The 12,216-nt window shown below is 33.8% G+C and overlaps 2 protein-coding genes across 5 annotated transcripts; one reads left to right on the forward strand and one right to left on the reverse strand.

The window, feature by feature from the left end:
* Positions 1,864–3,930, forward strand: LOC110265375. The gene is made up of 5 exons (XM_021108347.1): positions 1,864–2,821; positions 2,991–3,143; positions 3,249–3,336; positions 3,552–3,682; positions 3,767–3,930. The coding sequence occupies exons 1-5, from the start codon at positions 1,864–1,866 to the stop codon at positions 3,928–3,930; spliced, it is 1,494 nt and encodes a 497-aa protein (XP_020964006.1).
* Positions 7,871–12,216, reverse strand: LOC110266094. Of its 4 annotated transcripts, XM_021109975.1 has the most exons (7): positions 11,944–12,216; positions 11,782–11,835; positions 11,504–11,552; positions 11,352–11,384; positions 8,177–8,217; positions 8,011–8,054; positions 7,871–7,927 (listed from the first exon to the last, which is right to left on the reverse strand). In XM_021109975.1, the coding sequence occupies exons 1-7, from the start codon at positions 12,165–12,167 to the stop codon at positions 7,899–7,901; spliced, it is 474 nt and encodes a 157-aa protein (XP_020965634.1). In that variant the 5' UTR covers positions 12,168–12,216; the 3' UTR covers positions 7,871–7,898. The 4 variants fall into 4 exon arrangements, 3 of the variants coding, with proteins under 3 accessions (XP_020965634.1, XP_020965636.1, XP_020965635.1); XM_021109977.1 differs by lacking the exon at positions 8,177–8,217 and having other exon boundaries at positions 11,944–12,215; XM_021109976.1 differs by lacking the exons at positions 7,871–7,927; positions 8,011–8,054; positions 8,177–8,217 and adding an exon at positions 11,030–11,275 and having other exon boundaries at positions 11,944–12,215.

The following is a 12,216-nucleotide window of genomic DNA, read 5'->3' on the forward strand; positions in this document are numbered from 1 at the left end:
GGCCGTGTGAGATCGTGATGGCGTTCTCTACTTCTCTCTGAACCTTGATGAGAATGGTGAAGCTGAACTGTGAAAGGGAAAGTGAGAAGAGCGAAGGGATTAGGGATTCAGACTTAGCGTTCATCATTTAGGGTTTCAGAGCTCCAAACGGCAGCGTTTTGCTGCACAGCTCAAAAATCGGCCGGGTCACGGTCCGGTTCGACCGACCGGGTTACCGGCCGATTCACCGGTTCAACTTCGATTTCTAAATTTTACTGTTTTTCTTATTGTTCAAACCGTTTTACTGTCCGGTTCACGGTTCAACTGGTTCGAACCGATTTTCAGAACCATGGTTCAAACAGAGGAGTAACGCTGATACCTTTGTTTGTGAGTAAATCGAGATTGACTAGATAGGTGGCACAAAGATGGCGTTTTTTCAAAACCTCTTTATGGAATTCATAAGAGGCGCAAGAGTTGAACCTGGCCGGATCAAAGTGAGAATGTGGTTTGTTGAACTTTTTTTTGAAATCTAATCATGGTTCTGAAAACTGATTCGAGCCGGCCGGTCGAACCGATCGAACCGTGAACCGGGCAGTAAAATGGTTCGAACAATAAGAAAAACCGTAAATGATGAACGCCGAGTCTGAATCCCTAATCCCTTCGCCCTTCTCACTTTCCCTTTCACAGTTCAGCTTCACCATTCTCATCAAGGTTTAGAGAGAAGTAGAGTACGCCATCACGATCTCACCGGCTCACACGGCCACACGGGTTCGCCGTCGCGCAGTCACGTCCGTCGAGCGTTCACCTCCGTCGCACAGTCACCTCCGTCGAGAAATCACTTCCTTCGATCAGTCACCACTCGGTGTCGCTGTCTGTCTCCCACTCTCCCTACTGGCCTACTGCATGTTCGGTTGAAGCGTTGAAGCCTGAAGCCTCAAGGTGCCTTCGAGCTCTGAGAGAAAGCCTTTGAGTTCCAGGTAATTTTTATTTTAGTTATAAAGTTATGATTGTTTGATTGAATCACTGAATGACTGAATAACTGTTGCATGATGAACTCTGAGTCTCTGATACTGTGATGAAATCTGATACTGTGAACTCTGTTCATTGAGTAGCTCTTTGATTTTGTAACATGATGAACTCTGAATTCTGAAACTGTGAACTCTGATTTTGTAACATGATTTTGTGACATGATTTTGTGAACTCTGATTTTGTCAACATTGATTTTGAGACATGATGAACTGCTAAACTTTGAATTTTCAATTTTAGATGTTGTTTGTTCATTTGTTGTGAACTTGAGAGTTAAGATTATTGGGTTGGATTGCTGGTAATGTTTAGGTATGGATGAAAGTATCAACCAAGAACTACCTAGGAATAATAATGCTGAAAATAATTCTGCTTCGAATGAACGTTCTCTTCCTCCCGCGAGTAACGAAAATCAGTCACAAACTTCTAGTGTTCGGGAAAAATCTGATCCTGCTTGGAGATACGTTGCTTTACAAAATATAAATGGAAAATCGCATTACCAATGCTTATTTTGTCTGAGTACTTTTGGGGCGGGGAAATTAATAGAATGAAAAAGCATTTGGCGAAGATAAGTGGAGACATTAAGAAGTGTTCTAAGGTCCCGTATGATGTGGAAAAACAAATGGAAGGTTTATTGAAAGAGATTCAGAAAAGTAAAACTAGTAAAAGGAAAGTAAGTTTCAACGAAGAGGGTACTGATGAGTGTGAGGATGCAATTGATGAAACAATAGCGCAAGAAGAACAACAAACTCCGAGTCAGTTACAACTAAGGAGGTTATTGGAGGTGATCTGAAAAAGAAAGCAAAAACCAATATTCCTCCTATGTTTGCACCAAGAACAACTCCGGGAAGTCAACCAAGTATGAAAAGCGTGTTTCAAAACAAAGAGGCGCTTCATGAAGTTGATAAGCGAGTGGCTAGATGGCTAATGGATTGTAGGATTCCTTTCAATGCGGTTATGTCATCCTTTTTTCAAGATATGCTGGATGGTGTAGCTGGCTTTGGGCCTGGTTATAAAAGTCCTTCTTATGACTCTTTGAGGGTTAACTTATTAGTCGATATCAAAAGGGAGTGTCAAATGGTTGTTGAAAGCTATAGGTCTGCTTGGAAAGAAACTGGATGTACTCTCATAGCTGATGGTTGGACAAATCAAAGACAAAGAACGTTGATTAATTTTTTGGTTTATTGTAAGAAAGGGTTGTGCTTTGTGAAATCTGTAGATGCCTCAAGTATGGTTAAAAATGCTTCAAGCTTGTGTGACTTGTTTTCAGAGGTGATTGAATGGATTGGACCTGATAATATTGTTCATGTAGTGACCGATAATGCTGCGAATTATGTTGCTGCTGGTAGACTTATTAATAAGAAATTTGAAAATATTCACTGGTCACCTTGTGCTGCTAATTGCTTGAATCTTATCTTAAAAGATATAAGCAGCATGCCACATATTTCTAGCCTTGCAACTCGTGCTTCGAAGATTACCGTGTTTGTGTATAATCATTCGGTATTCTTGTCTTGGCTAAGACAAAGAATTGATTGGAGGGAGATTGTTCGTCCAGGTGCAACTCGTTTTGCCACTGTCTTCCTCACATTGATGAGTATCTTTGAGCACATATCGCATTTACAATCATTGGTTGTTGATCCACACTTTACCGGACACAAATTAGGAAGGACTGCTAATGGTAAAGCTGTGAGTGTAATTATCCTAGACAATAAATTTTGGGATGATTGTTTTACTGCATGCCACATTGTGAGTCCGTTGATTAAATTGCTGAGGTTGGTAGATGCCGAAGATAAACCATCATTGGGAATTGTTTATGAAGGTATGCTGAGGTCAGAAAATAGAATCAAAGAAATGTTGAAGCATAGGAGGAATGCATATCAACCTTACACAGAGATTATCAACTCAAGATGGGACAAACATTTGAAAAAAAATCTCCATGCAGCAGCCTATTACTTGAATCCTGCTTGCTTTTTTTCTTAAAATTATAGAGAAGCACCTGAGGTCATGCGAGCTTTACTTGCATTGCAAGGTTAATAATTTAGATTCAGTTGAGGCAATGAAAGAAATACACTTATATAGAGATCAAAAGGAAAACTTTGATAGGCCTGAAGCTGTTCCAGCTGCAAAAAAACTTCAACCTGGTAATAATATCTATTTGATAATAAGCTTTAGTTATTTACTTATTTTATGTTTTGGTTTCCTTAATTTGATAACTAATACTTGAGATATGGAATTGTAATTTGTAGATGAATGGTGGACGTTGTTTGGTAGTTCTGCTCCATGTTTACAAAAAATGGTAGTTCGCATTCTTAGCCAAGCATCTGCTTCTTCAAGGTGTGAAAGGAATTTGAGTCTTTTTTATCAAATTCATACAACAAGAAGAATAAATTGGAGCATGATAGGCTAAGTGATATTGTGTATGTTACATATAATTTGCGTCTTAAATCCAGGTAATATATATTTCATCCTTTCATTTCATATCATTAGATTTTGTATAGTTAATATACTAGACTTATCATATATTGTATTTAATTTATTAGGAATGAAAGAAAAAAAAGAAAGCAAAAGTTGCAATATGATCCAATCGATATTGAAACTATTGATAAGGTTGATTTTTGGGTAACGGAAGAGGTTGTTGAAAAAGAGCTTGATCTTCCAAGTAATATTGAAGACTTACTTGGTGAGTATTATAGTTTATTGATCAGACAATAAATTACAATAGCTTTGATCTTTAATTTATTGATAATGTGTTATATTTTCTTAGATGAGATTGATGCTAATTTAGATCTAGGTGGTGGTGGTGGTGGTGGGAGTACTAGTACATTTTATGCTGCACCACTTGCTTTTTCTGGTCCAAGTAGTGGAAATGAAGGTGATGAAATCAATGACGCAAATCTGCAGCAAGTTATGGAGAATTTTGATGATTGATGACAAACTTGGATCATTTCGATGCTGCTATGTTATGTTTGATTGGTTGTTTTGTTTGTTGACTTTTGATTTTGAATTTGTATTTGAATGATATTATAACGTTTTGGTTTATGTAGTACTTTTAATTTGAATGATATTTTAAAGTTTTGATTAGACTATAATTATATTTTCATTTGCTTATTTATATTTTATTATAAAATGATTTTTCCGGTTCAACTACGGTCGAACCAGTTCAACCTATAAACCAGTGAACCAGTCGCTAGAACGGTTCGATGACCGGTTCGGTTTTCAGAACCTTGAATCTAATGACTCTAGATTTGTTGGCTCCCTGGTGTTACGCAACGTGAACCCTATTGTCTTCTGGGTACTCCTTCCGGGTGTGGCCTTCTTTGGTGGTGATTGCGGCGGTGATGGAATCGGTGAAGTGTGTGATTCTTTTTCTTCCGCTACTGGAACCTTCTCCTTCTTTTTCCTTGAAGATGTCTTCGTGGTTATTACTTTCTTCCTCATGGTGTCTGTGTGTTTGGACGATGGTGAGGGAGAAGACGAATAGGTAGAATGGATATGTATGTGGGTGTGAGTTTGAGGTGTGGAATGTTTTTGAGAGAAAAGAATTCTTTCATTTTTTCTAGGAGTAGTTTTCTTTTTCATGATAATGAAAATGGAGAAGTGGAATAGGGAGAGTTGAAGAGAACCGAATTGAGTGAGGGAGGAGAGAGGTTAGGGATGCATTAAATGTGAAGTGGAGAGAGAATTGGAGGGAGTTTAATGACCATTAATGAGCAGTTATTAACCAAGGGAGTTTCTCTTTATTTGAAATAAACTGAAAAGTGGTTTCCTAGAATCAAGGGATTAGAGGAGGAAAAAGATTTGATTTGACAATATCCTCTTTCAACAAGATTTGATGAGACAACAAAAAGAAATTGTGATTTACACAAAGAGAAACTAACAAAACGATCAGAGTGGGGTCAAAGAAATTTGGATACCTAAGGTCACTTGAGCTTGTTTTGTAGGTATGCCTAGCATCTAAACGGAAGGAGAACATGTGGTATATGGACAGCGGATGTTCTAGGCATATGACCGGAAAGACAACCTTCTTCATGAAGCTTGATGAGTATGATGGAGGATTTGTCACTTTCGGTGATGATGCTAAAGGAAAGATAGTGGTCGTGGGAAAAGTTGGTAAAAGCTTTTCATCTTGTATAAATGATGTTCTTCTTGTAAATGGTTTGAAGCATAATTTACCTAGTGTAAGTCAATTGTGTGATCTAGAATTTAAAGTTATTTTTAGAAAGTTTGTGTGTTTGGTTGTTTGTGAAAAAACTGGGGATATTTTATTTGAGGCTAAAAGATGCAATAATGTGTATGGATTGACTCTTAAGACCTTGAAAGAATAAAATGTAACATGTTTTACTTCTATTGAATCTGAAAAATGGCTATGGCATAGAAAGTTGGGTCATGCTAGCATGTACCAAATTTCTAAACTAGTCAAGAAAAATTTGGTTAGAAGAATTCCAAATATCAAATTTGATAAGGATCTTACTTGTGATGCTTGCCAATTGGGCAAACAAGTAAAATCTTCTTTTAAACCAAAAGATGGAATCTCAACCAAAAGGCCATTAGAGATGTTACACATTGATCTTTTTGGTCCAACAAGAACTCAAAGTTTAGGAGGAAAATACTAGTCTTGTGGTGGTAAATGATTACTCTAGATTTGGTTGGGTACTTTTTCTTGCTCATAAAAATGATGCTTTTCATGCTTTTTCAACCCTTTGCAAGAAAATTCAAAATGAAAAAGATTTAAAAATTGCTCATTTGAAAAGTGATCACAGAAGAGAATTTGAAAACCAAGACTTTGAAAAATTTTGTGATCTTTTTCAAAGTCTTTGTTTTCAAATTCTCTTCAAAGAAAACTGCCCCTAGAAAAAGTGAAAGAATTCTTTTCTCTCAAAAACCTTCCACACCTCAAACTCACACCCACATACATATCCATTCTACCTCTTCGTCTTCTCCCTCGCCACCGTCCAAACACACAGAACACCATGAGGAAGAAAGTAATAGCCACAAAAACATCTTCAAGGAAAAAGAAGGAGAAGGTTCCAGTAGCAGAAGAAGAAGAATCACACACTTCACCCATTTCATCACCGCCGCAATCACCACCAAAGAAGGCCACACCCAGAAGGAGTACCCAGAAGACAAAAGGGTTCACGTTGGATAACACCAGGGAGCCAACAAATCTGGAGTCAATAGATTTCAAAAACAAGTTCAACAAACCACATTCTCACTTTGATCCGGCCAAGTTCAACTCTTGTGCCTCTTATGAATTCCATAAGGAGGTTTTGGAAAAACACTATCTTTGTGCCACCTATCTAGTCAATCTCGACTCACTCACAAACAAAGGTATTAGCGTTGCTCCTCTGTTTGAACTTCTTCAATAGACACCACTGCTTCATATTCAGAAACCGGTCTATCCCGGTTTGGTACGTGAATTCTATGCCAACATGCGGCTGATTGATGACACCATCCACTCCTATGTCAAGAAAGTTTACATAACACTGAGGCAATTGGAACTGTCCTGGGCTATATGGATGCGTGGCCAAGAGCTTATATGGCTGAGAAGTGGGACTCCCAGGTTGGGGTCACGTACAAAATCGTCCTGCAACATATTTGTAAAAATTTATCTGGCTTGGATGGTACCATTCCGACCCACAAAGCCATCGGCCCTACAAACTCTCTGCTTCACAGGATCATCACTCACATCCTGACCCCTCAAAGTGGTTCCCATAACAGAGTAACCTTTTCTGACTCTCTCATACTTTTTGCTCTTGTTACATCTACTCCTATATCATTTGGTTACCTTATGATCAGACACATGTGGAAATCAGTTAAGAGCACCAAAAAGGCGAATCTGCCTTATGACATATTTTTAACAAGTATTTTTGAATATTTTAAAATTAATCTCCTAAATGAAGCTGTAGAAAATAAGATATCTATGATCAAAGGAGGAGGAGCTGTGAGGGAACAAAAGAGAAGAAATCTGTAGCCTCGGATAATGACTTTGAAAGTCGGCCTGAGTCCTCCAACGCAACAGAATCAATCAAAAAAATCCTCACTGAATTCTCAAACATATCGAAGCTGATTATCTAATCATTTTTAAAAATTATTTTTTTTCTAATAAATATTAAAATAAACAATTTAAAATATTTCAAATTTAGACAAAAAAAAAACAAAAGAAAATACACGCATTTTTTTAATGTATTCATCTTCTTTTTATAATAAAATACTCTTTTCTATAATCAAATTATACGTACTCATATTTTTTTCATGATAAATTAAATTACTTTACTTATATTTTTTTGTTTATCCTAAATCATCCAAATCAAATCTTATATCAGAATAAAAAATATTAAATACGAGATAATTTTTATAAGACAAATATAAAATTAGGTTTGAAAAAAATTTTATGATTCATAAGTAATTTATTAAAATTGGTTTTTGAAAAATAATTTTCTAAAGAGAGTAATACCTTTATTTTTTAAATTAACTGAAAATGGTTTTAAATAAATAATCATAAACGTTGTTAGTAAAATAAGTTTTAAAATTTTAAATAATTATAATATAAATAAATAGATAAAGAATTTTGATTCTGAATGAAATTTAGTATTAAAAATTTAATTAAGAATAAATTTGAATATTTATAATACATGAGATTATATTAAATTTTTTAATTAACAAATTAACTTTAAAAATGTCTCTTTAAATGCTAGTTATCTTTAAGTTAACTTCACTATAAGATCTATAAACACTATCATTTTAAAAGTTTGACGCTATAATGATATAAAATATGAAGTTCAGACAAAAGTGTTGCTACTTTAAAGGAAAGCATGAAAATGTAATACCACTGACTTACCACACTTGTCGCGGTGGAAGCAATTTTCATTCCAGTTCTGTATTGAAACATTTCAGAATCATTCAATAACTAACGAAGAAAAGTACCCTAAACCAAATGCAACAACACTAGAAGTACATACAATGCTTTTTGAAGAACAGGCACAAGGAAAATGTTCTACTAATTCATACCTGCAAATTCCACAGCCGCCGCAATGGTATTGTTTCTTAGATACCTGCAGCAAATAAATTAAATAATATAATAGTATCATCTCGTACATTCTATGTGTCGATTTTTCAAAAGAGTCATAAAACTTGGATGTTTAAGGGATCGTCAGCTCAGGAACTAAATACTCACATCGTCATCAAAAAGCTTGCATGTCCCGCAAAAGTACTTCCCTATACAAATGTTATATAAATTATAATAATACACAATAATAGTTTGAAGCTGCAGGCGATTAAATTAAGTTTATGTGTTGAGTCGCTCTCCTAGAATTTTCTCACCTTTGTTAGTTAAGATTTTATTTTATACAGAGGGATAGGAGTTGTATTTGAGTTTTATTTAAATCTTTTTGTATGATATTTATTAATCTTACTATGTGACTAGTATTGTTTGGAGATCTTTGATATATGATTTTAATTAATAGAAACAAAATTTGTTGGCTTTTTTTTAAAATTGAAATACGAAATCGAACTAAAGGCTCAGTATTAAATAGTAAATACGGAAAACAGGTCAGTAACACCTCATTTTTGGTACGATCATGACGTGCTGAAAGTTAGGGTGTTACAATTAGCTTCAGGATTCCTTTTAACTATGCAGCTTTTTCTTTCTTCTATGTCTATGAACACTTGTGCTTACTCGCATGCAGGGACAGATCAAGGGGGGTAAGTATAAAGATATAAAGTTATGATATGTTATATAATTTTAGTTGAAAAATAGAATAAGTAATTATCTTAGATAAATAATTAAATTATTAAACTAAAAAACAAGTAACAATCCTTAAATTGAGAAAAATATTATTGCTAATCTCTTTTCGATTAAATAAATTTCCAAATCTTTAAACATTTAAACTTTTTTTCTCTTTTTAAATATTTTTTCTCTTAATTTTCACACCTATTATCATATAAAAATACTTTAACATTTATAATAACTAAACAAATCTTTATAGTACATACATGAAAGTAAATTATTTTAAAATTTATTTATTTTTCTCATGATATTATATTAATAACATATTAAGTAAATTCATTAAAACAATTATATTTTATATATTTTATTCATGAATATGTTTTAAATGCATATAACAAAGTTATTAGATAATTGTTTTTTCTCATGAGATCATTGTTTGAATGTATAATGGAAATGGACATGAAGTTTGCTAGCAAGGGGTGGGTGAGTAGTGATTAGATAATTGAGACTTCAACTCCGTGATTGTTTATGGTCAGGGTCTTAATGTCATGCCAGATAGTTATCAGTTGTATCAATAGTTTCTTTAGATATGCTGATGTCTCAGTCTTTTATTTGTTATTTTAGTTTATGTTATTTTCTGTATCAGTTTATTTTTGGGTGTACTTTGTGAAATTGACTCATTGTCTTTTTGGGTGTACTCTGTGATTGTTCTATGTGTATTTTTCTTTTCTTCACGTTCCTTATGATTGTCGTTGATTTTATTTATTAAGATTTTCAATTTATCACTTTTAGTTATCTTCCTCCTTAACTTTCCCGAGCTATATTGAGATATAATATTGAAACAAGTTAAATTTATAACTCATCAGAGTTATCTGTGTTAATTTATTTCTTCATGCATAAATCTGCATTCGGTTTCATTACGAATGGCAAAAGGAGACTGCATAGTAATTTTGTTATTTTATATATTGTCCAAATAATATATCTATGAATGCTATGTTTTTAATGTACAAAAGCTCCAGATAGAGGTATTTTACCATTCAAGAGACCTTCTGTCAATAGAAATGGATCTATGATGTCCCAAAATGAAAACATTCTACAAATGAGTAATGTATGTGCCAATGCATCAAGTTCAAATTTTCAGAATGCAACATCTCATGATCTTGCGGTTTCTGATCAGTACTATAGAACACCACTATTTTGATATATTTAATGGTAAGCTTCTTTAACTTTCCATTTAAGTGGTTTTAATTAAAGTCTCATTTTATTTTAGCTATGTTGGACAAGATTGTTGTTTCCAATGATAGAGAAAAGAGGAAGCTTATTTCAGATCCATCTAGCGGTGGTCCAGTTTCAGAGATATATTGTTTTAAATCTTTTTGAACCAATGTAGAACCATCTGATAGGTATTTTGATGATTCTGTTTTGTTTTTTTCTTAGTTCTTTTATGCTTTTATTGCCATATTCTTTTTTAAATTTGTATTTTTTTCTCACATTTGATTCACAACGCTATTCATTTATGATTCATGTTTCTATTCATGTTTTAATTTATTACTTTAATTTATTAGGAACAAGCGTCCTTTGAATCTCTCGACAAAAACTTTGAACTTTCTTGCACATAATATATGCAACATGTTTGATGAATTTCAATTAAACATTCATCATTCATCATCTAATTCAGTGGATATTGCTTCTATTCAATAATATTCTAACGGTGAAGAATATGAAGGTCATATATATTGTTTTATTTAATTTCTTTATTTACTTATATGATACTTCTTTTTAGACATTTTAAATATTAGTGAAAATTCTTTTTCTATATAATGCAGTAATTGATGGTTATAATGATATTGCCTTAGATGAGGATTTCGCCACAGAATCAGAAGAGATGGATGTCAATGGTAAGGGATGGTTGGTCTCATTAGTGGCATTTATTATTGTATTATATATTTCAATTTAATTTCATTTTTATATAGTTTAATCTATCTACCTATTTATTTTTCAAACCATTTTTACCAACATTTTGAGCATGTTGCCATTCATGAGGAAGGTATGAATATTAACCTTTAGAATTTTTTAGCAGTTATGCGTGGCACCTTTTACATTTTTTTAGTATTAATTTGTATTTTTTGTTGTGAAATTTCTATTCTATGTTGGTATAGAATATTGGGATGTTGGTGATCCTATTTATATGTGTATTTTGCAATGACAACATGTGAGATAAATGTTGGATGGAAATGTTGAATTGTTTGTTCTAAAGTAAGCACTTGAGATTTTACAATATAACTTGAATGGTATATCATATCTAGCGGGAATATTCTGATTGCTTCATGCAATGATTTTAGTGAAAGTGCTATATTTGATGTTGTAAAAAAATTTGCATCTCTCCGACATTTGTTTTCTTCTTCAGCTTCTTATGTTGATCTATTTCCGTGCGTAGCACGAGTCCTTCCCTAGTTATGATTATATAATATTTTAATTTTCGGCCACTCCTCTACCAAATTCCTGGAGGCTGGATCCCTCCATGCTCGCATACATAAAGGTATTTCTCTTACTAGACAAAAATAAAGCTTTATCAAAATCTGTGTTAATAGTTTGATTTTCGCTTATAATTAACAAGACTTACCTCTTGTTCGGTCCCACAAAGTGAACATATCACCTGGAAAACAATCCAAAAATATTCAATCGAATTGATTAACATGTGAAATAACAGTAGGGAGAAGGAGTACAAAATTTTGGTGATACTCAAATTATCGGTGTTCAAATAAATAAGCATACCTGTTTAACTTGATGACGGGGAATGTCATGTCTAAGCTTCGGAACCATCCTGATATCATCCTATAGAGAAACATGATAGTAAAATAAGTTCCAAATAAAGAGAAAAAAATGGAATGCCACAACATAAGATTTAAAAATAATGATTTGAAAGTCTTAAGTATTGCAATTTGCTACTAAAAGGAAATGGACTGTTTCTCAAAAATTGTAGACTTGAGGAACAGGAAAGAAATATAAATGTCTCAGAACAAAAACTTGAAAAAAAAGGAAGATGAACTGACCTTTGCCTCATTATGACAATGGCAATAGTAGAAATCTCGTTGCAGCAGGGGACCCTAATACGGCATCTTCTCCGTTAATGTTTGACATATGCAGGAAACCTAAAGTTTCAACAAAAGAACTGAGACAAAAATTATGCAAACTAAGTGAACATGAGATTTTACCCGTGTTCCAACCCATCCTCTCTCTCTCGCAGGTCATTGATCTTTTCATGTTCTTTTGATTGACCCAATTCTTCTCCATGCATGCAATCTGCATTTGATAACAGATTGTAAAGTTCTCCTTCAGATTGTACTCTATATTTCATGTTACTGCACTCAAACTGTTGCGAAGGTTCAGAGTACGTTATTGCCGCCTCTTCCATCACAACATATGCAAACCACTGCATAAAAAAGGCTCAGAGTACATTATTGGACACACTCACAGATACCTGCTTC

The sequence above is a fragment of the Arachis ipaensis genome, chromosome B08 (assembly GCF_000816755.2).
Source record: "Arachis ipaensis cultivar K30076 chromosome B08, Araip1.1, whole genome shotgun sequence".
Classification (NCBI taxonomy): Eukaryota; Viridiplantae; Streptophyta; class Magnoliopsida; order Fabales; family Fabaceae; genus Arachis; species Arachis ipaensis.

What these genes read in the sequence shown, in the direction of transcription:
- LOC110265375 (XM_021108347.1), top strand. Translation starts at nt 1,864, where the DNA reads ATGAAAAGCGTGTTTCAAAACAAAGAGGCGCTTCATGAAGTTGATAAG. An exon ending in CAAGCATCTGCTTCTTCAAG is followed by an intron (nt 3,337 to 3,551) that starts GTGTGAAAGGAA and finishes TAGGAATGAAAG; the next exon opens with AAAAAAAAGAAAGCAAAAGT. An exon ending in TAATATTGAAGACTTACTTG is followed by an intron (nt 3,683 to 3,766) that starts GTGAGTATTATA and finishes ATATTTTCTTAG; the next exon opens with ATGAGATTGATGCTAATTTA.
- LOC110266094 (XM_021109975.1), bottom strand. Translation starts at nt 12,167, where the DNA reads ATGCAGTGGTTTGCATATGTTGTGATGGAAGAGGCGGCAATAACGTAC. An exon ending in GCAAGCTTTTTGATGACGAT is followed by an intron (nt 8,055 to 8,176) that starts GTGAGTATTTAG and finishes TATTTGCTGCAG; the next exon opens with GTATCTAAGAAACAATACCA. An exon ending in GGCGGCTGTGGAATTTGCAG is followed by an intron (nt 7,928 to 8,010) that starts GTATGAATTAGT and finishes CATTTGGTTTAG; the next exon opens with GGTACTTTTCTTCGTTAGTT.